The following is a 25,956-nucleotide window of genomic DNA, read 5'->3' as shown; positions in this document are numbered from 1 at the left end:
TGGACACATTGCCACAAAGCAATGAACTTTGGAAATTGTAATACTCACTAATCATACAGAAAAAGATAGGCATGCATCATATTTTTATGCACTTGACAAAAGACATTAAATAATAATAAGTTCTAGAAATGATCCTAGTCCAATTATGAAAGTTTGAGTGTTTTCGCTTTGAAAATATACATGTGTAGAAAGTCTACATACATCATATGTTGTTTTAAACATAAGTTACCTTTTGATGTCAGTGTTACATAGATGTAATAATGTAGCAGTTTGATGCAGTTATAACAATTTCCAACACACATTAATACCTTTTCACCTATAAATATACAGGAAACATTATGTACATATCACTTTACATGCCTTGACTTAGTTTACAGAGCACTTACATATTCAAGTGATGTGTATTCTGAACCATTACACAATCTTGTTTGTGTGCGAATGGTAAAGAAAAAAGAAGCTAATTCACATATAATAACAATGTAATAGTAAGAAACAAAAGTGTTCATATTTTGTACACATCACAGTTCATATAATCACAGTTGTGATTTCCAAATGTTATTTTGTGTAACATAAAATACTTCCGATGAAGCCATAATTCTCACAGTTAAATATTTGGCCGTGCTGGAAAAGAAAGTTATGGCATAAATATTTTTAAAGATACCAATTTAGTACTAATATTAAATTTACAAATATCAAAAACATATTGGTACCCTTGACCCTCTGTACCCCCTGGAGAAAGTGAAAAATTTTGCATGGTTTATGAAGATTTTGTTGTTTATGAACGTTTTCAGTTGATTTTAGCTCTCGGAAATGTGTTATTGTGAAGTAAAGTACGTTTGTTACCTTAGCATGTAGCAGAACAGCCCGAAGGCTTTGCGCAAGTGAATATAGCACCCAAAATGACTTTCCACAACAGCAGCTATAATTTTACGTAGTTAGGTTAGGATTGGTACTGATAGTCATTTTCAACGTGCTCTTTCACGCTATTTTAGTGTGCATATAAACAGTTTTTACTAACAAAAAGCAGGGAAAATACTCTGTAATTGCAAGTTTTAACTTACGTGAGCCATTCTTTGGCATCAAATATCTCCGTTATTTGTGCTTTCCTAAAGCTGGAACCACTTTTACATTACGTAAAACATTGAAATCTGTCGATTAAAAGAAAATTCAACATAATTCTCGAGGGGGTACAGTGGGTAAAAACAGCCCCAACATATCAATTCAATAGGAAGTTTATATGGTTAACATTTAATTCCTAACATGAAAAATTAATTAATATCTAATGGCTCTACTGAGTTTTGCCTTGGAACAGTAGTTAGAAAACAGTACACGTGAATTTTGTTCTTGTATTCATAAAAATAATAACTAAATTGAAGATATGTTGACTTACTTCCAGAAATTATGTATGAATTGGTCACTGCTATTTTAAATGCAATGTTTTAAGTTATTACATTTGAGAACTTCAGTGCATGAAGACACAGTATACACAAAGGAATATTTAGGTAAGTAATTATAATTTGCACATCACCACACATTCTGTCCAATGCACTCACATGAAAACAAAATTGTAAATGTTTCATTTTTGCATCATTAACCTTTAGTGGACGGGTGGAGTTTCCCAGCATACATGGCAGCAATTAACATGCCATTGCTTGAAAACTATATATATTTCAGTTCTGTCTTTTCTGTTTATTTCTACACATATGAAGTTATAAAATAATAACCTGTGGTGCAACAGGCTGTGAGGGACAGGGCCTACCTACGACTGCTGGACTCACTACCACCTGCTGACGTGTCAGATCATCCAACCAGTTATGGGGTGACATGTGGTTAGCACGGCTAACCCCCAGTCATTCTAGTAGGTTTCTACGACTGGGTTACGCTACTCATTCATAGCTCCCTACTTTCCTCACTATGGTGGATGGCCCCCAGTCCCGTACATTAGCCGAAATCTCAGGAGAAAAGTTGTTAAGTTTCACCAAGGAGACTCAGACCTGCTTGCGTCCCGTAACCAGAGGCTAAAGCATGATCCTTAGACTGCATTGGCAAGGTGCGGGACACACATGAAGGTATGATATTCTCAAATTACCAAACTATTGTTACTATAATTAACAAGCAGTGTTTCAAAAAGTCCTTTGTGTTTACTCTGGGTATTAATGGGCTAGATCTTATAGAACTTGATATAACTCCTCAAGCACTGCTGTTCTTATACATTGTTATTAGTTTTTAACTCAAGAAGTATCTGCCTATTTTCAAAGAAAAGCCATGCATGGTTGTAGTAAGATACCACTGCTACATACTAGAATTTTAATTCACTTTGGTCTATTATGGTGACCAGGGGTATGCAAAATACCATTTTTTTTTAAAAAAAAATTGATGTTCTTTTTTTTAACTTTCCTTATTGGGACATGCAATATATAAATTTCACCTATGCTAAAAGCCTTGTCATTCCAGAAAAAAAAAGAAAGATTTCACCTCCCTATGACAATTAGTTCTCAAGCTCTGTTTTTTGTACATTGCAGCAAGCTTGTAAAGTGCATGATTGAAAAGCCCTGCCCGGAGAGGCTATCCATGCTTCAAGGACCAGTCTCATTTGTGCGACATTTTCACCTTTTCTTTGGATTCCATCGGACAGCAGTAGAACTGCATTCGTAACTACATGTTCATATTTATTTTGCTAATTTTTGTGCATATAAAAGTAACTGATTAATAGTAACATATGCATATAGTGAAAACTCCACTAAATCATTCCATGCATCATTTCTGTCATCAGTATGTTGAACCATCAGGTATACTATAGAGATAAAAAATACTTTATGGGGACATATAATATTCTATGATCACTACAAAGAGTAAATATTTCCATTGTTCTAGGTTTGCGTTACTATATACCATTGAGAGATCTGTCTGTTTTAACTTACTCCTACTAAAATTAAAATTAGAATATAAATATGTTTTTCAATATTCATTCTTTTTCACAAGAGCTCTGTTATCAGACAATAAACACCATTGACACTAAGATGAAATGCCTCCATACTATACCTGCTTTCATTGGTGGAACAACATGAGAGAGAAGGCTCAATGACGACTGGCTTCTAGATTTTGACAAATGCCCACTACTGGGTGATGGAGGAGTTAAAACTCTCTTTGGACTACTGTGGGGAGAAAAGATGATAAAATACCATTAAAAATGAACTTATCATTTTCAAAAATTAACATACAAGAGAAAATTTTGATAATTTCAAACTTTTTCTTTACATCTTCATAAATTTGTTGAGACTTAATAGTTTCTCTAAATTCGAATTTGTACCGTAAGTAGATAAATATACAGTAAATGGCATTGTAAAATCTAAACATCCTGTAATATGAAGAAACTCTGGATGGCTTTCTAATGACTCACTAAAATAACTTGATATGTATTAGGTATGAACCAATATTAAATTTTTGCCAATACCAATCAAGTACCACTAATTTACTAATATCGATAACTACGGACCTGAAAAATGTTGCACATAAAATATTAAAAAATGCAACTTAAAATGCTAGACAAAAACTTGTGAAATTTTCATTAAAATCATATGCAAATAAAATTAATATGTAATCATTTCTACCCAAATGTGTAGAATGCTGTTGCCAAATTGGGACAAGGAAAAGGAATGAAACCAGTTAAGCACAGGCAGTTTTTTTGATACAGTTCAGACAACTATGGCACCAACAAAACTAAGCCCACATGGATACCAAGCCAGTAGCATTGAACGTAAGACTAAATAAATTTTGGTACTGAACAAGGTTCATCTTTCTTGAAAAGTACTTTCATCAAGGAATTGGCCTGCTGCATCATTTGCTGAACCGGTCACACAATCTTTTGTGATAAACTATCTGTCTACATATGGCAATGGACCATATTAGTGGTGACATCACAGCTGACGACAGTGCACGATTTGAGTCCAAACAAAACAGGATGTAGATTTTTCAGCAAGAAATGCAGGCTCGACCAGGACCCGAACCCAGGTCTCTGGCATACCGAGCCATTGCTCTACCTCTGAGCTACCGAGCTGGCCTGGCCTCGCCTGATTTTTAGCTGGTGCCGTTTTAACTGTGTGGAATCGTCTCTGCCAGTGCTACCGCAACGGAATCTGTTGCCTTTGAAACACTGTAGACGTAGACATTGCCTGGTTTATCCCAGTGTAGAGATGTCAATTCCATTAAATTAGGCACACACAGTGGTAGAGCAATGGCACGGTATGCCAGAGGCTCGGGTTTGAGTCCTGGTTGAGCCTGCATTTTTCGCTGAAACATCTACGTAGTAAATCTCCCGTGTGTGTCTAATTTAATAAAACAGCATAGGTTTTTTTCCCCCACTCTTCAAATCCATTGAGTTTACTATTGCAAAGGGTAAATTTAAGAATCGTGACAGCAGTTATGAAACAAAATTGTGATGTGTACCGAACATGAATGTAAAGATAAGATTTCGAAGAATACGTTGATATATTACATATATATCTTAAAGAGCATAAGATAAAGAATAACTGGAAAAATGGAAAGACAGCCGAGTTTGACTTGTAGCCAACAAGAGTGACGCTGCCGCTAGGGATGATTGGAATTCAGGAGCCTCATGCGACTACCACGACACTGCCATTTCGGGTTGGAAGCTGGTACGAGGATTTACATTAAATGATTTGCTAATTAATTTATTCTTTTTATTCTCATCTTTAAGGTATGTGTAATAAATCGACATATTCTCCGAAATCTCATCTTTACATTGATGTATGATACACATCACAATTTTGTTTCATAACTGCTGTCACGATTCTTAAAGTTACCCTTCCCAATGGTAAAATTATGAATTTCAATACGAAAAAAACATGTGCTGGTTTCTTTAGACTCAGTCTTCAAGCGTGACCTCACACTAATATGGTCCATTCCTTTATCCCCCCCCCCAACACACACACATATGCTTCGACTTATCCTAACGATATAGAGAAGCTTAATGCACAAAATGAGCACAATTGTGTGAAAATTCAGGAACAAATTCTTCAGTTTAGTGAATATGTCTAGACATGTAATGGCAAAATGAATTTAAAAAAATATAATTTTAATTATTCACAAAATTCACACAGTCCCTGCTGATAGCTAAGTGATATCCTACCAATCTAATGTAAATTACAAACGTTCCACAATGAACTCAAATGGTTCATTCGCCTCCTTAACAATGGTATGTAGCTAGTGACTGCAACAGGTTTTGTTGTGGAAAAAGAAATTGCACATTTTTGACATTTTCTTTGCAAAATTAGGGGGACGAGTATTGCAACTTTATATTCATTTTTAAAAAATTGCAGAAATATGCATTAAACTACAAGGTTATTATGAAGCTTTGTAACATTTTTGACAATTTTACTGATAAACCAATGTGGCTATTACAGTCAATACCGATACAGGAATACAGTAGTGATCAATCTGTCCCATCCTTATACACACACATTTATAACTATTTAGAGTGGCTTCATGATTACAATTCTTTGGAAGTTTCAAACTTACTGAATAAATTATGAAATTTGTAACGAAAATAAAAATCAATGTACGTACACACACACACAATTTATTTTGCTCATATCTGTGACAAGCACTATTTAATATTTTCTTTTCACAATATTCCAACAGTATCAGACAGTAACAGCTGATTAAAAACTACAAACCTTATGAAATCACCTGATGAAGACTGTTTGGTATTGTTGAAACATTGTGTAAAAGGAGATACAATGTTTAAAGTGTACATAACACACAGTATATGTATACACTATTTATCATTTCATTACAGTAATTGTGTTGGTAATTTTATGAGATTGGTAAAATGTTGATTACCAGTCAATGTTACATTGGTACTTGATTAGTAGAGATAAAAATTTCATATCGATGCATCCCAACTATATACACACACAGTGGAACCCTGATTTTACATTTTCCCACATTATACAAACGCTGTCGCAGAGAAGGTGAGACTAATTCTTGTATAGGAAAACAGCGACCTCCATTGGCTAGCAAATGTACTAGGGTGAAAATTTGGTTCATTAACTGCCGATTGAGACCAAAATGAGCACAATATGTCAAAAAGTCGTGACTGCGTAGCAGTTAAAAGACAAGCATGTACATGGACCCCTCCAAGAATCATTAAAATGAAACAAAAAAATTACAAACCACAAAATTTTTATTCAGAATCAGCCATATCAAGTAGACGTACATCTTTTTTTTCAAAATAGGCACCATTGACAGCTAAGCAAGCGTCCATACGCTGCTACCACTGTGTGATTATCTTTGAAAATTCGTCGTCAGGTAGCGAACTGAAGAAAACTTGCGCTGCGGTGATCACTTCTTTGTTCGTCATGAAATGACGACCACGTAAAGTGACCTTTAAAAGTGGAAATAGCCAAAAGACTCAGGGTGCAAGGTCCGGGATGTATGCTGGATGCAGGATAATTTCTATTTTTCTCTTTGTCGCGTAATCCTGAAAAGCCCGCGTGGTATGCAGGCGTGCGTTATCGTGGTGCAATCTGACGGAGTTCTTCAAATGCGGCCTCTTTTTTGCTACGTGCTGGCGCAGAGTCTCAATGACTCCTTGGTAATACTGTGGCTCTAGTCAGTCTGTCTTGATCGGGTTGTGCCTGTTGAAACATTGCATATGTTTGTGCAGCACTTTTCCCTAAACGCCAACAAAATTTTATGGCATGTCGCTGTTCATCTTGAATACTCATCGCGAAAAGCAATGTTATACACAGAAACCTGGAGGGGTAAACGAAACACGTTCCACGTAAATCAACACAGCTGCTCACTAACGTGGTTTCGCAACATGTGACAACTTGCTACGGAAACAGAATGAGTCATCCTACACGACGCGACTAGTGCCGAAACCATAGGCAGTGTTGCCAAGTCAGGAAAAAATCTGTCTCACCTTCTCTGCGACAGCCTTTGTACATTCAATCTTGATGATCCCAACATAGCAAAATGTTACAAAATTTTCCTGCATTTTAAGCTTTTTCAACTTGGCCCCCTAAAGAAGGTAAAATCGAGAATCCACTGTAATTCCAAAATACTTACATCCGAGGTGACATGGAAGCTGGACATGGCATGTTAGGTGTAACTCTTCCTTCAAATGTAGGAGTCGCTGGGGTACCAGGGGTACTCGGTTGAGATGAATACTCGGGATACAATCTGGAAAATGAAAATGCACATGATTAAAATATTCACATGTGAAATGAAATGTGTAAGGATTACATTGCTGCAGGAAGAGGATTTAGCTTGACACCCGATAGTTTGCATGGATGATGCTAGATAGCATACGGAATTCAGAGCTCTTCGTTCGAGTGAATAACACTCTACCTGGCAAAATGAACAACACACACTCGAAGCCCAATAATACAAATATAACCATAATTTGTCTGTGGTGGTGGGCTCTCAAATATGGATCGTGAAGAGAAAAACACAGTGAAATTGAAACTTTGAGTGAACATAGTCATTATCTCCATGTTAAAATGTACAGTATTGGCCAAATTATAGGACTCCTTGTAAAAAGAAGCACAATATAAATTACAATTTTACTTACATTTTTTTTTGCGTGTATGATAAGTTTTCTTCAATTACAACGTTTCGAGAGATAACTTCTCTCTCCTTCAGGTTTCGGTGTTATAAGCAATTCATAAAGTCATAGCTTTGTCAGAATACTTCTTCCATAGTCAACAGGATCAAGGGTTAGGTGAAATGTGAGCGGGGAAAAAGTATAGAAAGATCGATTACACACTGACACTTTACGTGCTTTAAAGCCATCGTTTACCTAAGTTAAAACCTATTATACAAACTAATTTGTCCTCCTGTATCAATTTTTTAAAAAAAACTGTAAAAACCTTTAAAATTCTAAAAACCGTTCACTATTTCACAGTCAAGTTGTCTGCAACGAGCTTCCCTTGTGAATGTGGAAGCAGTCGCACCGGATGTCTTTTGTTCATCATTTCCCCTCCCTCCCCTCCTGATTATGTCATATCCAGTTCAAAATCTTCCTCTTTCGAAGAAAACGTATCATACTCGCAAAAAAAAAAAGTAAGTAAAATTGTAATTTATATTGTTAATCTTGTGAATAATTTGCACATAGTAAATAAAAAAGAAGCACATTTCCTTGTTTTGAAAGTGTTCTAACTACATATATTTAAAGTGTTTGTCTGCTTCGATATAATCTTGCTTCCCACAGTTCTTTCTTTTACTGTGTCCCAAGAATAGAAGGCAGCACCATTCTTTGCATATTCGCAAAAATGCCTGGAACAATATGTACATTGTTCACTGTGTTATTTATGCTATTTTTTTGTTATAACAAAGGAAATAATATTAATTCTGGTTGTAGTAATGGTGTTCTTTATTTGTAGCTTTGGAGCAACATGGAATTTCATAAACCACATGGTGTGAAGTTTAGAAAAAAAGCGTGTGAAGGAATTGTACACAAACAATGATTAAAATGGGCTCAAAATGTTCCTTTTTTTAAACTAATGAGTCCAATAATTTGGCCAATACTGTAGTTTAGTCTATCTTAACCATTACAGTGATATATGAAAATTAAATAGATGATTGTGGGCTGAAACTGCCTAGGTGAACATTTCACATATGTATGTTTTTATTATTAATGTCATATTAAAATGGTGTTCGAAGGTATGTTATTAACAGTGCTTTTTTTCTGGGAAGTAAGGTTCGGGTACTCTTCAAGTTAGATTGTTATTGCGTTCATCCTAAGAACTACACCAGGTATTGTGGTATGTTCAAAAATGATCGTGCGCATCCATGTACTTCACATATATAGTTTTCATGAAATTAAATTATTAGTTTTATTCTCACCTATACAAAGGTGCTGGTACTGTGTACCACCAGGAAAAAAAAATGGTTATTACTAAGGCTAGGATTTTTATGACTTAAAAATCACCAAAATATTCAAAATAAAATATGCTCTTATGACCTAAAATTTTACAAAATATGCACTATGATTTGAAAAATATGCCCTTATAACTAGACTGTTACGCTGAAATATTTCCATATACATACTATTTTTAGTTCACTTTATGGGCCGTGATGAGCTGAAATGCACAATGAATACTTTCTGTAAATTTTCAATTAAAAATTAAAACGATTTTGCTGCAGTCCAAAAAAAAAAAAAAAAAAAAAAAAAAACAGAGTCCACTTGGAAAATGACTATATTTCTTGAAAAAGCGAAAATATGCTGAATATAACCGAAAATCCATCAAAATATGCTTTATCACGTAGAAATGGCCAAATATGCCAAAATATGCCCATAAAAAGCACCTTAATTCAATTAGTTTCTTCACAATATGAATTTCTATATAGTATTTAGGGAACACATCACCCTTACCAAAAAAAATATGCTAAGTCGTAAAAATCCTAGCCCTAGTTATTAGTGTATCTTATGCAGACATTGCTGTTTCTTTGTGAGTGTCACTTCACTAATTTCATCTATCATACATCCCCATGCATTAAAAGATAACTTCCCGTGCACAAGTGTTGTAACTGTCAAAGTGATTTCGAAAATAATCAAAAATATCCTTAACAAAAATAATTCAACATACATCATGTATAAATATGTAAAAAGATATACAATACCTGTAGGCAGTCATTGCTGCTCTTGGCGGAGTCAAACGACTGTGGTGTCTTGGAGAAATTACATGATTCTGGGATCCTGGTGGAGTTGCATTCCTGTGATTCTGGGCCCCCGGTGGAGTTATATTCCTGTAAAGCGTTCCTGGGGACACGGAGTAGCGTCCGCGGTTAGACAGAGGCACTTCATGCCTTACTTGTCTGTTTAGCAAACTGCTGTTCGGTGGAGTTCGCTTCAGAGTTAGCCTATTTGGAGTCACCCAACCATCTGACTGGGAAAACGTTGAACGTGGCTGCTAATGGAAACACATTTGCATAATCAGAATTTTTATGAATTAATTGACTTAAGTACTGTGAGAGTTCAGTCTAAAGTTTGCTTATGGGCAGGTTCTTGATTTTGTATTCTACTCGTCTTCTCAAAATTTATACATTACTTGTACAATGCGTTTGTTTGCTTCATCGTAAAATGTGGAACCTTGACTTTGTTTTTCAGGGGACTAACATGAAAATTTTTAAAATGGAGGAAAATTTTGTTAACGGGTTGCTTTATTGGGGCCATGAAGATTGAATGTTCCTTCTTTCTATTCTGGTACTTTACTTTTCGACCTCTTGGGCTAATCATGACAACGAGGACGAATTGGTAGGGAAAAAGGAATTCAAACGTGAGATCTCTGGCTTCGTAGCACATTAAAATGATCATTCCACCACATAGGCCAGCAAAATTAAAGATTCAGGAAAGTTAAATCGGGATACTACTGTATACAGTCAACCCAATCCCAATCTTAATACCATATTTACGCATGTATAATGCGCACCCTGGTTTTTGATGGGGAAAAGTGACAAAAAAATGTTATCTCTTGTATAATGCGCAGTATACTCCAGGTTCAAGGAATGGCATTATATTACAAAGTGAAAAATCGTGGAAAATAGTCTTTAACTTTTATGCATGGTTTTGCTCATTTTCTTTTTACTTTTTCTAAAAAAAAACCCTTCAAAATATATACTTCTTCCATGACTGACATAACATTTATAAGAGGCCCATTCAGGACTGTCAAACTAGCAGTTACCTGAAAAGATTTCTTCTATTAAGTCATTTACACACACCATATATATCTCATATTATTTGACCAGTAATACATTTTAATTATTATTTTCTTTCTCCTTATCTTTTCTTTCATCCAAAGTATTACAAAAATCAGAACGTTCCTTCATTTTGTGACGAGTTTATTTCAACTGCATTCACATTAGTGTCGCCAACATGAATGGAATACTGTTGCCATATTCAGAAACTACAGAATTCAAGCTTTACAACGATATTTAACATGATAGGGTTCCGTAAACATGAAAAAAATATTCCGTACATAATACACGAGTAAATACGGTATATATGTTCATGCAACCTTGCTTCCCCATCTTCCATAATCACAGGAAAAAAGGCTTGTTTATTTTTGAATACCATTAATCTATCATAATTTTACACTTACATTTTACATTAAAATACTGATTAACTGTGCTTTTTCACCTAATCCATTACTTTCAACAATGCAAAACTTTCCGAACAAGTCAAAGTATGAACTGTAAAAGTGATACATCAAATCTCCGAAAGCAGAAATTGCCCAATTAGTTTTAAGGCCAACATATTGGATTTTAATTGTTAATACTTTTCTCAAGTCTTCACACCAATTGTACCCCACAACTGTGGGAAAAAATGATTCTCCTCAACGAACAACACTTTCTTTAATAGTAAGTTTATCATATATTATATGAACTTACAAAGATTTCAGAACACTGCTCTTAAATAATAAAGATGTTAAAATGCTCAAATTGTTGCATTGATAACAAGTTAATCAGCGTACTGGATCAGTCTTAGGTTTGAAAGAACACAGTTAATTACTTTATGAAAAATATTTACCAAATTACTTAGGCACCAAGAAAAAATGTATTGAAATCCAAATTGCTACAATTCCACCTGTATGTGGAGCATGTCATTAATCAATAATTCACCTGTGACGATATGTGCATCTTTTGGAGAAGGTTAGCTTGGCTTGAATTTGGAGAACAGGACCAGGTAGGTGGAGGTGAAGGACGAGTGAAGGATCCAGGACTTGTGTTACTTGTTGATGAAGAAACTATCTTCAGGTGCTCCAAATCCCTGGAAAATGTTCGTGTGAGCAAGTGTTAGCATATATTTTATTTAAGGTTTCTGATACCTGAAAACTTTAATTTCGATATTGAAAAATATAAAAAATAAAAACAGTTAATGCTCTATCTGCACTCCATAAATCAACACAAACGTATTTAGATCTTTGTGTTATTTTGACACATTATAAGTAAGGATGAGACAATAATCTTACTGTTTCCCACCAATACAGATGTAATCACAAAATGCAAAATAATCTAACACAGTTATTTTTAGCGGTTATTATTTTATTTTTTCTGCGACGATTCCTTCTGGTTTCTGTTTACACAGAGTAAAGTGACTAGCCATGTGAGGTTGTGTTTTTGTATGTATATCTTAGTATAGAAATTTCTGGGAATCACAAAATATAGTGTTTTCACATAATGTTGGTGCAAAGTCAGCGGAAACTCAATTTTGTATAACTTCCCGCATATTTAGACTCTGTGAAAGTGTCACCTGGCAAACAATCAAAATGCCAGAAAAAGGATCAGTTGATTTTGGGAAATAAATTCCAATCAGCCTTAATTATAATATAAACTAATTACAACACCCCTTTGAGAGTTAATGTGTGCGAGGCTGGTTTTATTGGGTTAAATATAGTCGGTGCAAGATCTATTTACAATTATAATTTGATTTTCTAAACCAGAAGCTGATTCTTCTTTTTCATAGTTTCCCAACAGTCCTCTGATGCTTTGACAACACTGAAAGTTTGTTCCTTATCCATATTACCTGCATTTTTATGTAAATACATGCTGCTTCCCGTTGCTTGGAGCCAAGCAAAAATTAAACATGTCTGGGAATTATGATATTAGGAACAATGTACATGAATTTCATGTTAAACATATTTACATAAAATGTGATGTTTTAAGAATTTCTCTGAGTAGTATAGTTATGCAACGTGGCCTTGTTGATCTAAGGCATCAGGCTTTGGGCTACAGGATGCATGCAGGCTCAAGACTCTCGGGGGAAGCATAACAACTTTTCTCGACTGGTTTCTACCCAGTGAGGAAATCTGGGAGCTACGAATCAGTCGAGTAACCTGGCCACAGAAACCTACAACAACTGGGGGTTCATCGTACTGACCACATGTCACCCCCTAACTGGTTGCATGATCTATCACCTCTGCTGAGGGATGTGGGATTGAGGCCGGCAGTTGGTAGATAGGCCCTGGCCCTCAAGGGCTGTTGCGCCACGGGTTATTTATTTATAATACAGTTATATATGTAGGACAGACATTCAGAATATGATTCCTCCAAAACTTCTGTAATTTCCATCTGTTTGTGGCTGCCCTAGCACCTTATTTCCAGTTATTCTTGTATTCATGCATACCTTGCTTTTCACCACTACCCTTCTGGAAATAGAGATTGCAGATCTACATTTCAGATAGTGGCCTTGCTTGCCACTCCCTGGAAAAAATCCTGTGTATGTTCTTGGCAGGAACCCACATATTCTATCTATGAAGTGAAACTTGTGATGCAGTCTGACGCTGGTTTGTTACTGACAAAGAATGACAAGTTTAACGAGGATTCTTCACAGACTTCACAAACATTGGGCAAGTTCCCATGCAGGGGTAGACAAAATTAATTCAGGCACCAGTTCCTTTTTCTCGGCAGCTAGTTCCCCCCCTCCTCCAAATACAGGCTAAGAAAACCATGAATTCAAGATAAGCTGTGAAATATGATCTTAAAACATTTCATTTATTAATTAATACAAGATTGGATTCAAAGTAATTAACTCTTATGCCCATGTGGTCTTCCCACAGAAGACTCAACTGACTCTTATGCCCATGTGGTCTTGCCACAGAAGACTCAACTGACTCTTATGCCCGTGTGGTCTTCCCACAGAAGACTCAACTGACTCTTATGCCCGTGTGGTCTTTCCACAGAAGACTCAACTGACTCTTATGCCCGTGTGGTCTTTCCACAGAAGACTCAACTGACTCTTATGCCCGTGTGGTCTTCCCACAGAAGACTCAACTGACTCTTATGCCCATGTGGTCTTCCCACAGAACACTCAACTGACTCTTATGCCCATGTGGTCTTCCCACAGAAGACTCAACTGACTCTTATGCCCGTTTGGTCTTCCCACAGAAGACTCAACTGACTCTTATGCCCGTGTGGTCTTCCCACAGAAGACTCAAATGACTCTTATGCCCATGTGGTCTTCCCACAGAAGACTCAAATGACTCTTATGCCCATGTGGTCTTCCCACAGAAGACTCAACTGACTCTTATGCCCGTGTGGTCTTCCCACAGAAGACTCAACTGACTCTTATGCCCATGTGGTCTTGCCACAGAAGACTCAACTGACTCTTATGCCTGTGTGGTCTTGCCACATAAGACTCAACTGACTCTTATGCCCATGTGGTCTTGCCACAGAAGACTCAACTGACTCTTATGCCCATGTGGTCTTCCCACAGAAGACTCAACTGACTCTTATGCCCATGTGGTCTTCCCACAGAAGACTCAACCGACTCTTAAGCCCCTGTGGTCTTGCCACATAAGACTCTACTGACTCTTATGCCCATGTGGTCTTCCCACAGAAGACTCAACTGACTCTTATGCCCATGTGGTCTTCCCACAGAAGATTCAACTGACTCTTATGCCCATGTGGTCTTCCCACAGAAGACTCAACCGACTCTTAAGCCCCTGTGGTCTTGCCACATAAGACTCAACTGACTCTTATGCCCATGTGGTCTTCCCACAGAAGACTCAACTGACTCTTATGCCCATGTGGTCTTGCCACAGAAGACTCAACTGACTCTTATGCCCATGTGGTCTTGCCACATAAGACTCAACTGACTCTTATGCCTGTGTGGTCTTGCCACAGAAGACTCAACTGACTCTTATGCCCATGTGGTCTTGCCACAGAAGACTCAACTGACTCTTAAGCCCATGTGGTCTTGCCACATAAGACTCAACTGACTCTTATGCCCATGTGGTCTTCCCACAGAAGACTCAACTGACTCTTATGCCCATATGGTCTTGCCACAGAAGACTCAACTGACTCTTATGCCCGTGTGGTCTTGCCACAGAAGACTCAGCTGACTCTTATGCCTGTGTGGTCTTGCCACAGAAGACTCAACTGACTCTTATGCCCATGTGGTCTTCCCACAGAAGACTCAACTGACTCTTATGCCCATGTGGTCTTCCCACAGAAGACTCAACTGACTCTTATGCCCCTGTTGTCTTGCCACAGAAGACTCAACTGACTCTTATGTCCGTGTGGTCTTGCCACAGAAGACTCAACTGACTCTTATGCCCGTGTGGTCTTGCCACATAAGACTCAACTGACTTATGCCCGTGTGGTCTTGCCACAAAAGACTCAACTGACTCTTATGCCCATGTGGTCTTCCCACAGAAGACTCAACTGACTCTTATGCCCATGTGGTCTTCCCACAGAAGACTCAACTGGTAACAGCATGAATAACTATGCAATCAATGCATTCTAATATATGGCTGACTCTACCATACCGCTGCAGATTTTAAAATTCCGCTAGCAAAAATTAGAAAAAAAAATTAATGGCATGTTTATTATTATGATGTAATTTTACACGTGATACAGAAAATACACATACATTAAAAAATGCACACCATACGTAATTTTTAAGAGAAATGTAATGGAAATTTCTGTAAGCAAACTCAAAATAATATATATTTTATTACAACCAAATTTAAAAATAAAGTCACAAGGTGAAAATTTTTAGGTGCAATGATGACTGGCACCCTGTATTTTTCTACCCCTATTTCCAAGTTGTAATAGAATCAGAGATTCGAATGAAAACAACTACTCTCCTGAGCTTGGTGAAATCAGCAATTTTAGAAATACACTGTGTGCAAGAGCCAATCAAGGTGTTTTGTTTATGGGACGGCCTGTTCTTCTGGCAGCAATTAACGCCATCGTTCATTTTAATCACATTTACAGAGCAGTTGCACGACAGGTGATTTTCATGGAAGAAACCTGCCTTCTAGCCCGTGCATTTTGTGCCAGAATGATTTTCACGATTCGCACAAAATAAACTTTATCAATGCTTTAACAAAGTTCACAATCTTCATGCAAGGACTTAATGAACAACCAACTTTTTTAACAAGTCAAATGCTTCAAATTTTGAAATTACCTCTGGCTTCCTACAATTCACCACATACACATAGATCTCAACTGTTCGTAAATTACAAACTCTTACTTCTTCTGCCTTGGTTAGCACTTACGAAAATTAACTAAAATATGATTTACAATACATGCAGTTTTCTATAAAGCCAAATTTACCCACCTCTCAAGTTCTCTTATTTTTGTTTTCATTTCCTCAATTTGGTTATTTTGCTTTGCCAGTTCCTGTCTGGCAGCTTGGAACTGTTTGACCTGGAAGCGAAAACAAAGGACATAATGCTCTAGTGCGGACAAAGTTACTTAACCACAAAATATTAATCTTAATCAGAAGAATTACTTCAACAGGTTGATAATGGATTTATAAAATCAAGTGCGGAAGTTTGGAGTACAGCAGAACCTATCTTTATGTGATCATTCTGCATAAAAAGATACAATACTTATACAACATACAATTGGAAAATAACTATGTGAAATTTGTTGTCCAGATGGATTGGCATAACATTGCTATTGATACAAACTTTATCTGTTGTGTTTCAAAATGGGGAACATTAAATGATAAAACGCAAATTAATTTTCCTCTTTAACTAATGTGGTTGCAATTTGATGGCTTTCGTATTAGAAGCTAATTTGGACTGGACCTACAGTTTAAAGTGCGACCTGAACCACTATGTGCCTCCACCAGGTATAAAATCTGGGACCTCTTGATTACTAGGCGATGACATTATCACTAGCCATCGGGAAAGCCAGTTACTTTTTGAACAATGCTAACTCTAGTTACTTTCAAAAGTAAGTGGCTGCAACTGTAACAGTTACTTTTTTTGCAATTGAAGTAATATTTTTTTCCTGTATGTAGAATTACAATTACAACAGTTATTACACGCATAAAAACAGTTTTTCGTTGTGACGTTTCACATTGTTACACTGTTGTAATATAGCAACTTAACAAGCAATCTGTTTTATATTTATTTCAAATAAAAAAATGTTGATCAATTTTTTTATATTTATTATTTTATTTATTTATTGTTACTTTTTAAAATTATGAATCCCAAATATCATCAGGCAATTCAAAATCATCATTGCTTTCACAGAGTTTCTTGATGTTTTCCGTTACATTAAATTTTAAAGATGGTGGCTTACTTCATTTGTGAAAAAGAAAACTCCATAGTGGGTCAATGTTACCATTTTCATTATTTAATCTATTACAGTGTTCTTCTGCAGACATTCAAATCTATGTTTTCCATCACTCTTTTTAAAAGCTTATCCTCAATGATGTGATGAAGGGAGTGTGTGTTCTCCTGAAACGTCACAACGAAAAACTGTGTTTTTATGCTTGTAATAACATGTGGGTTACATTTAGGTGAGGTCAGTAACGGCAGGGAGTCAGTCACTTTTGCTAGTGCACCTCAAAGCCAGTAAACAGCAGAGTAGCAGTGGGGGAACAGTTTGCATTGAGAGTTAAAATGTACTACCCTCCTTTGCATGGAACCACCTATTTCTTTTCTCATGCTGCACCGTTACAAACTAATCAGATAACAAGTGTTTTCCCACTGTATGACTGCGACTGAATAAGCCTCCTCTTACAATGTTACAGTATCGCTGCTAACTCCGTAGTGTATACGTGCATATGCGAGAACTTTTACACAAATACGGCAGGTTGACCAAGCTTCTAGTCATAACCAAATAGTAGATTGCATACTCAGTTACAAACTATTTGTAGGAAAATGCCACCAGTAAATTATGAATAATCAATCAATAAAATGTTTATTTGTAGAACCCCATATTTGTGGTGAATAAAAGATCGACTTCGGTACGAAAACTGGGCACATTTTGGAAAAAAAGGTGAAAAAGAAATATTATTTTGATGTTAAAATGGATAATATAGCCCTAACTTTGATTTTAATGCTACACTTACACATGAAAGAAGAATTTCCATTCAGATTGTAAATTTATGCAGTTATCGGAGTATTAAATTTATTCATGTGTAAAGGAGTCCATTTTTGCTTCCCAAATATTGACAGCAGAATTAATCAATTTTCCATGATTTGCATAACTCGCAGGATAATTCAGACCTCAGAAAGTGTTGCGTCTGTAAATAAACTCTAAATTTTGTGTTTTAAGAGTTTTTGCTCATTTCGCATCATTTCATGAAAAAACATGATGGGAAAACCTTTCAAAAACATGAAAAATTAACATTATCTAACTTTTAGTGTTTATGTCAAAAACGAAATATGCATGCCAATAGTTTTTTGATATATTATAGTAATGAAGGACATCTTTAATGTGTGTGCTAAAAGAGCAAAGGTTCTACATTTGAACTTTAGGTATGACACACATGTTTCATTGGTTGTTCCTCCATCTAATTTATAATTTATGCCAGTATTTCACAATGTGCACCTCAGCACCTTGTAAATTTAATCAATGGTATGATTGTTCCAAGTATGTGCTTATGTAGTACTTTTTATACATAAAATGTTTCTGAATTTGAAATATGTTTATTTTTAACTTAAGGCAAGCAACCTACCTACACTAATAGAGCTTTGCAAATGTTACATAGGCCTACATTCTGACTTGAAAGCTGCGGGAAAAAAATCTGGAAAGACTAAGGGTGTCGTGAAACGAATAAGTTTGGGAACCCCTGATTTATGCTCAATGTCACGATCCAGTCGAAACATAAAATTATAATACCAAGCATACAAATAATAATATCAGAGGCAAGGGCGTTCAGTCATCGGGAGATGCGGCGATGACCAAGCAAAATAATAAAAATGTTGCATTTTAAAAATTTTAGAGAAGAAGTAAAAAAATAAGTCAGAATATTCGCATATTTGTGCAAAATAAGCCAAGCGACAGAATGAAACAACTAGAAATACGCAAGAGATTCGCTAAAGTTTAGCGCATCGAAATGAGGGCCCAGTATCAACCGTCCTGCCAAGGCAATAGTGTTAAACAGCCTAGATCATCGCACAGAATGGTGCGAATCCCTCTGGTCTCAGCCGGTGCCGAGAAGGGGCGAATGCTTCCGAACAGGCAGCGAGACCCTACGGCAAGGTCCTGGGTCATAACAGGCATTTTTTTCAGCCCCATTCCCATGTTTACAACCTCGACATGGTTTCTTTGGAGTCATCAAGATTCTTCCGAGTGTCCAGTGTCGTGTTCAAGGGGGGTTATTGGGGGTCATAATCCCTGATTACGCTCAATATTCATTAAAAATAAAAATAAAACCGTCAAAAGCAGGAAAAGATGGCAAAATCAGGAATGACTACTAAAAAAAGTACTGTAATGCCCCTCCCCCGCCCACTTCAAATGTCTGCTAGTTCCACTTGTTAAGAGGAAAAGCACATATTGAACGATATGAAATCTGCTTTTCATTATCAAAACAACAAGGTTCTTACCTTTCAACGCGACAATTGAGGTGTTTGCATTTCAGTTTCGACTCGGAGAGAAAGAGAAAATGAGAATTGTTGCTTTTTGGTATTGCTCATTTTAAGTAGTGCGGTCTCCAAAGTATTTTCTTCCAAGTTTATCATTTTTAATGTTATTAGCAGTATTATTAAAGTTATTAACACTATATAAAGTAACATTTCATAAAAACAATATCAGCAAGAAAATACAATAGTTTAAAAATAGCAAAGAAAATAAATAATAAAATAAAATAACAAGCTATGCTGTAGCATTTACGTTTTTGTGATATCATTAAAATACACATTTCATATATTTTTTTATTTTAAAAATGCCTTATCTATCGTAATGTACTTCTGTTATGAATCTTTAAAAAAAAACAGAAATGCACGAATGTAAGAGGAAGGAAAGAACACAAAAAAATGTCTTTCTTGCTAAAACTAAACATTCTCCAGTGACATTTCATCCCTATGTTGTCACAGGTTTACAACCAAGGAAAGACCAGTCAAGTCAACGAACCTTGCATGGAACATGAGGTGGTTTTGTTTTGTATTGTACCGTAGTGTTGTGTATTGCCCATCGAGAAAGAACTCTTGTAGTCTGTAAGAGAAAATGAAGAATTCTACGACAGTCATTCACAAATTCGCCACGATAACAAGGAGGCTCGAGTTTATATACAAGTAAGATACGACGTTTTATATTAATGACACGCCTATTTTACTTTGGAATTTGTGCATGTCAATTTGTTATATTTAATTACAGAAATACAAATTAATCACATTTAATATATATGGGATAGAATTATGTGAACTTTGTAGTCGTAAGGTCTGTGGTATGAACATTTACATTGAATTGGCAATGACCTTGGCATTTATTGCAGAGAAATATTGTGCCCCCCCCCCCCTTTTCTGTTGGAAGATCGACCCTGACGTTTGGCAAATCTTGCGATGACTACGTAAAAATGTCACGCTTTGCCACTGAATAATATAGAAGCATAAAGACATTTGTATCAGAGCCAGAGTGTTTATAAGAGTATAGTATAACTTCTCTTATCACTGTTAACCACTTTGCCAAATTAAATATAAAATAAGTACATCAAAAAAGGTACGGTGACATAATCAGATGAAACTTAGTACCACTTCTCTATTATGTGAGGTTAGCCTGTGCCTGTGGCCTCTTTGGAAATCCATAACTAGAAACATCTTTTTTAGTGTGTCCTGAGGATCTGTGAAAAATTGCTGAACATCCGGCTTCATCTGGAAGCAAAAATACACACAACATTAAATTTTCTTTCTCACATAAAAAAAAACAGGGAAGAGAAATTACCTTAATGCTTGCTTGATTGATTTAATTTCACATCACTTATTACTTTAATATCCTTATTAAAGGTACCATGCCACTATTTACCGGATATGACTAGAGAAAAACAGGCAAAAAAAAAAAATCAATCAAGATGGCCTGCTATGGGGTTTCAACTTGTGAGCTCATTATCTTAACAAAACTAATGGCCTTTCAAGGTATATTATCTAGATTTTTTAAGAATTAAGGTAAAATGCATTTTTAAGCTTTACTGCTGTCAACTTAAGATTTTTCCCCCTTTGATTATCTAGCAGGAATAAAACATAAAACTCAATGTTTTATATGTGAATATTAAACCCTAAAATCAGTTAGAACTGAGAAAACAGAGTAACATTAGCTCTCAAAATACATCCAGACCCACCTGATTAGTATCCTGAGAAAAAATGATCAATTAAGAAATATTTTCCCAGAGTTTCAATTCTGATTTTCCAGTCTAATAAATGTTTTACATATACAACATATGAGTATATAAGTTGACATTAAGGGGTGGCAATTTTTTTTGCACTATAGATTTTATACACTTTTGAAGTGTTGTATAAACTATTAATAAGTGAGTGCATCTTGTTCTTCAATACATTAACACCAATCGTGGATTTACACACCCACACACAGACACAAAATATCATTTATTCTATTTATTTATGAGTGTAAAAACTGTCAAGTTCAAATACTGTACCTGGGAAGTGAGCAGAATTGTTGTGCAGTTCCTAGTGTTGCATACCTTACACTTTTCTTTTGTACCTGAAAATGTACAAAGGTGTATTTAGACATGTGGTTGAAATTGCTACGAGTTCTTAATTTAATGTAGTTACTACATACAGTATATTAACATAAATTCTGTAATATGTACTAAAAAAAAATAAACAAACTCCATGGTGCAACAGCCCTCTAAGGGGCAGAGCGGCTTTTTCATTGAATGACACGTGGTCAGCGCATCTAGCCCCATCTCAGTTATTTTCTGGCTTTCGAGACTGGAGCCTGCAACTTCTTCTTTGCAAGTATACTCTGTCCCAGTTATCTCTGGAGCAGGCAAACGAAAACAAGTATCTGCACAAGTAATAACGCAAGATGGCTCCACCAATGAACATGTGAGAGAGAGTGGAATTTCTTGTAGGGGAGAAGTGACTGCCGATACCAGTCGTTGCAGCGGTGTGTACTGCTTCCCTCTGCTCACTCAATTCCCACCCTTCTCTGCCACTATGTGCTTGCTCCAGAGACAGAGTATACCTCCCCGACTGTCCTCATAACACTGGGCCAATGCTGAAATTTCCCACTGGGAATCAAACCTGGTACCACTTGCACTGAAGGCAAGAGTGTTAACAATATGGCTATGCAGGAGCCCATAATATGTATATACCCAAATCATTACTAGAGCACCTGCCCTAGTAACCTATTGCATTTCGGGCATCTTTGATAGGTATAGATACAAAATATTCACTACTTTCCTTACTATCTTCCTCTCATCTTATATATTTTTTTGTAAATTATTGCGTAAAACATAACACACACTCTCTTTCTCTATACGCATACAACAACACATTTCATCCTCTGCTCAGACCGTTATAAAAGTACCCATGAAAGTTTAAAAATATACAAGTTACTCTTCCTTCCTTATTGTTATATGGCTCTAGCAATAGTGTGCTGTCAGTATTATGTTTTCAATAAGAGTGCTTGCATGCACACGTGCACACACTTTTTTTATTGTTCATAAATCATGAGTAAGTTAAAACACAGCATGCTTGCAAAAGAAAAAAAACTTACCCTCAGCAACACACATGTTGCAATATATGTGGCCACAATTTGTAAGTTCAAATTTTCGATCTTTAACATCACCAGGTTGCAAGTAGCAGATGTTACAGTGTATCCAGTCCATTTTCGACACCTTGCATTAACCTGAAAAACATAATTAAATTTTACAATATTAATAACAGCTAGCTACAAATTATCACTTGTCTGGAACTTATCTTAGTTTACAGAACATAACAGATTATTGTAAATTCTACAATAGGGAATACCACCAGAAAATAGCTTTTACAAGAACATTGGGTGAAAAATTATCTCTAAACAAATCTTGACACTTGTTCAAAAATACTTAAATTACTTGAAGAAAATTCATTTTCACCAGTAAAAAATGAACTGACTTTTAATTCACACTGTACCAAATATCTGACCTGGAAGAGGGGCACATCAAGCACTGAATATCAGTACTGACCTTCTGCATTTCATGGTCGTGTTTGTGTACACCAAATCATCTGTTCAATACTGCTTGTTCATGTTTTTATTATTACGCATTATTATTACAGAGTTAGGTGTATCTCAGACTTATCCTGGACATTTCAGATGGCAAAATATTGGTATCAGTTCGTTATATCGGAGACACTTTAAAATCGGATATTTTGTGTTTTGTATGGTTCGTACTTACCAATTGTGTATTGCGGAACATATTTGAAGGTGCCATTAAGGTTTTCACATGATTAGAAACATTTTTTACACTAAAATAAGCCATTTCTCGAAGTGTTGCGGAACGCACGTCATGGTGCAAGCCCCACAAACCATTCACGGATAGCCCCAAAAACCATTCACGCATAGCCCCCAAAACAATTTGGGATCGTATAACCATCCACGAATAGCCCCAAAAACCATTCCCGGATAGCCCCACGGACCATTCACAGAAGGTTAGGTTCAGTTAGGTTAGGCAAACAGTTAAAAACGGCGTGGTTAAGTTTTCGCTTAAATTGAAGCAACGGGAATTGATTTCCGGCTGAAATAGATTGAAAGATGAAAGAAAATACCTCGAAGAACTTCGACAATGCTACAGAAACTGATTTCTGTAAGTAGTTTCTCCTGTAAATTTGAAGAAAAGTGTCTCCGATATAACGAACTGTTACCAAAATATTTCAAGTTAAAAGTAGAATTTAAAAGTTTGCAAATATCTTGTTCAATGTTAATCATATTAATGAGGATGGATTATGATAATTATCAAAAGGCTGTTGTTGAGAGATGTAGTCAGTGTAACAATACATAAACAGTGCACATTAATGTAACACATCTATTACAACATAAGGTGAAAATTTCGAATATTTCTTTTCTTAGCACATACTTACAAAGGTTCACATAAATGTTAAGGTCCTATATTTTGAAGACATACACAACACACACATGTATGACAATTCTTTCTTTCCAAATCATGCATGTTCATACACAACCACAGACAACACTATGACAGTATACACTACTGCCAGAGCCATATAACAAAACCCAAAAGGAAAAAATACTCAATACTTTCGTAGGTACTTTTCTAGCAGACTGACCAGGGAACCAAATATCTTGCCGTATGCAACAAGATATACGATTATAATCCTTTACTGATCTTCAGTTCCAAATTCTACCCTGTTTTAAACACGGAGACATTAGCATTAATTACTGATTCAATAAAACGCAATGTACGCAAACAAGGATAAACAAATCCTGCGAAGAAACACATGCCATTAATCGATATTGTGTCAACAGCTTTGCACATCAAATCAGCAGTATGGCCAACTGGCAATGTTAAAAAAAAAACATTTACTTGACCAGCTAAAATTGTATGTGTTGTAAGGTACTGTAAAATATATTTAAAGCAAGCGTACGCTGGATTGCTTGATTCATTCTATTTTATTTCGCCCATAAGTATTTTTGTATTTTATTTCGCGTCGGTTTTCTTTCTCTCTAGGCAATCGCGACGTCGATGATAAATAATCAGATGATATCAGCGCTTGAAGGGGAAAATGTTTGCTGGGAGATGTTTGGTCGCGCCTTGGGGTTAGCTGGGAAGGTGCCTTATGGTTCAATATGGTGACAATGGGTCATCTGGGGAGCTGCTTTGCGAAAATTTTGCTAGATGGGAGATACGACCATCCCCAAACATCCCATAGGCGTGCGCATGGACATGTGTCCGAAGGGCTATCCAGACTTTTATATTTTTTATAAAGTAAAAAATCCTATGGTGATGCGAGTTTCCTTGATATTTCTTTTAGAACAAATGTCTAGGATATTTTCGACGTCCAGTTGTGGGGTAGGAGAAGATGAGAGGATTCCTTCTGTAATTGTGTTTTTAGGGAAGTATCCTGTAGTGTATAAAATATAGGTTAGTGAGTGAAGATTAATCGGATTAGTGTGTTGTTACTTATTACACACACTGTTTTCCACGTTACCAAACGAGGATAAATTAAAAGTTAAATATCTTGACCAGTGGCGCAACTACAAGAAGGGGCGGGGGAGATGGCATTGCAGAGTTTTTTTTTTTTTAAAAAAAATCTCGATCACGTTGGCACTACCCATCATAGTAGCCGCAGGCCGCCACTGCTTTAAAATACACTTTTAGTACAGTCAAATTAGGCATTTTTGGATTGGAGGCAAACCTGGACATTCAAAAAATTAAACGGTACTTGCTGGAGCATGTATTACTACTTGAGGTGTATTTTACACAAGAAGTCCCAAGGAATCGCTTTGCGGGTTTCGGAAATGGCGTCATCAATATCGCCGCCGTCAGAAATTGTAGTATAATCTTGAAACACGTATAACTTGTCACAGGAGAGAGATAAAAACCCTCGGTTTTGCACCAAATAAAAGGAAATCGATTGGGCAATTTATCGAAAAAGTATATTATACGTATTGGACACATTGTCTGAAATATATTGACAAAAATGGAGAAAATTAGATTTTTCATTACCTGTTTTAACGTTTTTTTCGTAAATTACTTAATAATTATAACACACTATTGAACATTTTGACATTATAATTGTAGAGTGTTTTAAGGACTTTAACCCCCCCCCCCACACTTTGCCCCACTTTTGCCCCCGCACTATGCTAAACCTTATCTACAAAGGGAAATATATTATGATCAGGTTTGAATGTTTTGGAGGTTCCAGAATTCAACGGTGGCACCAAAATTAGTGGCAGACTGAGTCTATGAAATAATACTAGTTGCCTTCTGACAATCTATATATGTACAAGGTGATTAAAAAGTCCGATATCATAGACCAACTGAGTTATTAAAAGAAGATAGCGAAAAATGGGAAGTCATTGGAAATATGCAGTTTCCAGTCAAAGAGAAATGGTTAAGAAATGGTTAAGTTCAAGTCAAAGTCAAAGCCAAAAATAGATGACCTACGAAGAAAATAACACAGCAGACAACCGCTACATTAAATCAAATAACTCCCTTATGGGTAATGGTAGATGAAAAAGCCACGTACCGTTGTAAATTCCTTAAAACGCTCTTCAATTATAGTA

At 36.2% G+C, this 25,956-nt stretch overlaps 1 protein-coding gene across 4 annotated transcripts; it reads right to left on the bottom strand.

Moving 5' to 3' along the window:
• LOC146001520 (uncharacterized) lies at window positions 1-24,181 on the bottom strand. Of its 4 annotated transcripts, none has more exons than XM_083138924.1 (10): window positions 23,997-24,181; window positions 22,447-22,578; window positions 21,362-21,426; window positions 20,463-20,582; window positions 16,091-16,179; window positions 11,647-11,794; window positions 9,649-9,938; window positions 7,093-7,206; window positions 3,043-3,155; window positions 1-621 (listed from the first exon to the last, which is right to left on the bottom strand). In XM_083138924.1, the coding sequence occupies exons 2-10, from the start codon at window positions 22,556-22,558 to the stop codon at window positions 605-607; spliced, it is 1,068 nt and encodes a 355-aa protein (XP_082995050.1). In that variant the 5' UTR covers window positions 22,559-22,578; window positions 23,997-24,181; the 3' UTR covers window positions 1-604. The 4 variants fall into 4 exon arrangements, with proteins under 4 accessions (XP_082995050.1, XP_082995049.1, XP_082995051.1 ...); XM_083138923.1 differs by lacking the exon at window positions 23,997-24,181 and adding an exon at window positions 23,790-23,882; XM_083138925.1 differs by lacking the exon at window positions 23,997-24,181 and adding an exon at window positions 23,790-23,882 and having other exon boundaries at window positions 9,649-9,935.
• Window positions 24,182-25,956: the final 1,775 nt, after the last annotated feature.

The sequence above is a fragment of the Lepisma saccharinum genome, chromosome 17, assembly GCF_977018435.1.
Source record: "Lepisma saccharinum chromosome 17, izLepSacc3.1, whole genome shotgun sequence".
NCBI lineage: Eukaryota > Metazoa > Arthropoda > Insecta > Zygentoma > Lepismatidae > Lepisma > Lepisma saccharinum.
Note: the sequence above shows the minus strand (reverse complement) of the source record. Positions and strands in the feature narration are given on the sequence as shown.

Bases quoted from the DNA above. Each gene is read 5' to 3' on its own strand.
- LOC146001520 (XM_083138924.1), bottom strand. From the start codon at position 22,558: ATGGACTGGATACACTGTAACATCTGCTACTTGCAACCTGGTGATGTT. The intron at 7,207-9,648 runs GTATTGTATATC...TTCATTTTCCAG, and splicing joins GCAGCAATGACTGCCTACAG to ATTGTATCCCGAGTATTCAT. The intron at 3,156-7,092 runs GTAAGTATTTTG...TTCTCCCCACAG, and splicing joins GCTTCCATGTCACCTCGGAT to TAGTCCAAAGAGAGTTTTAA.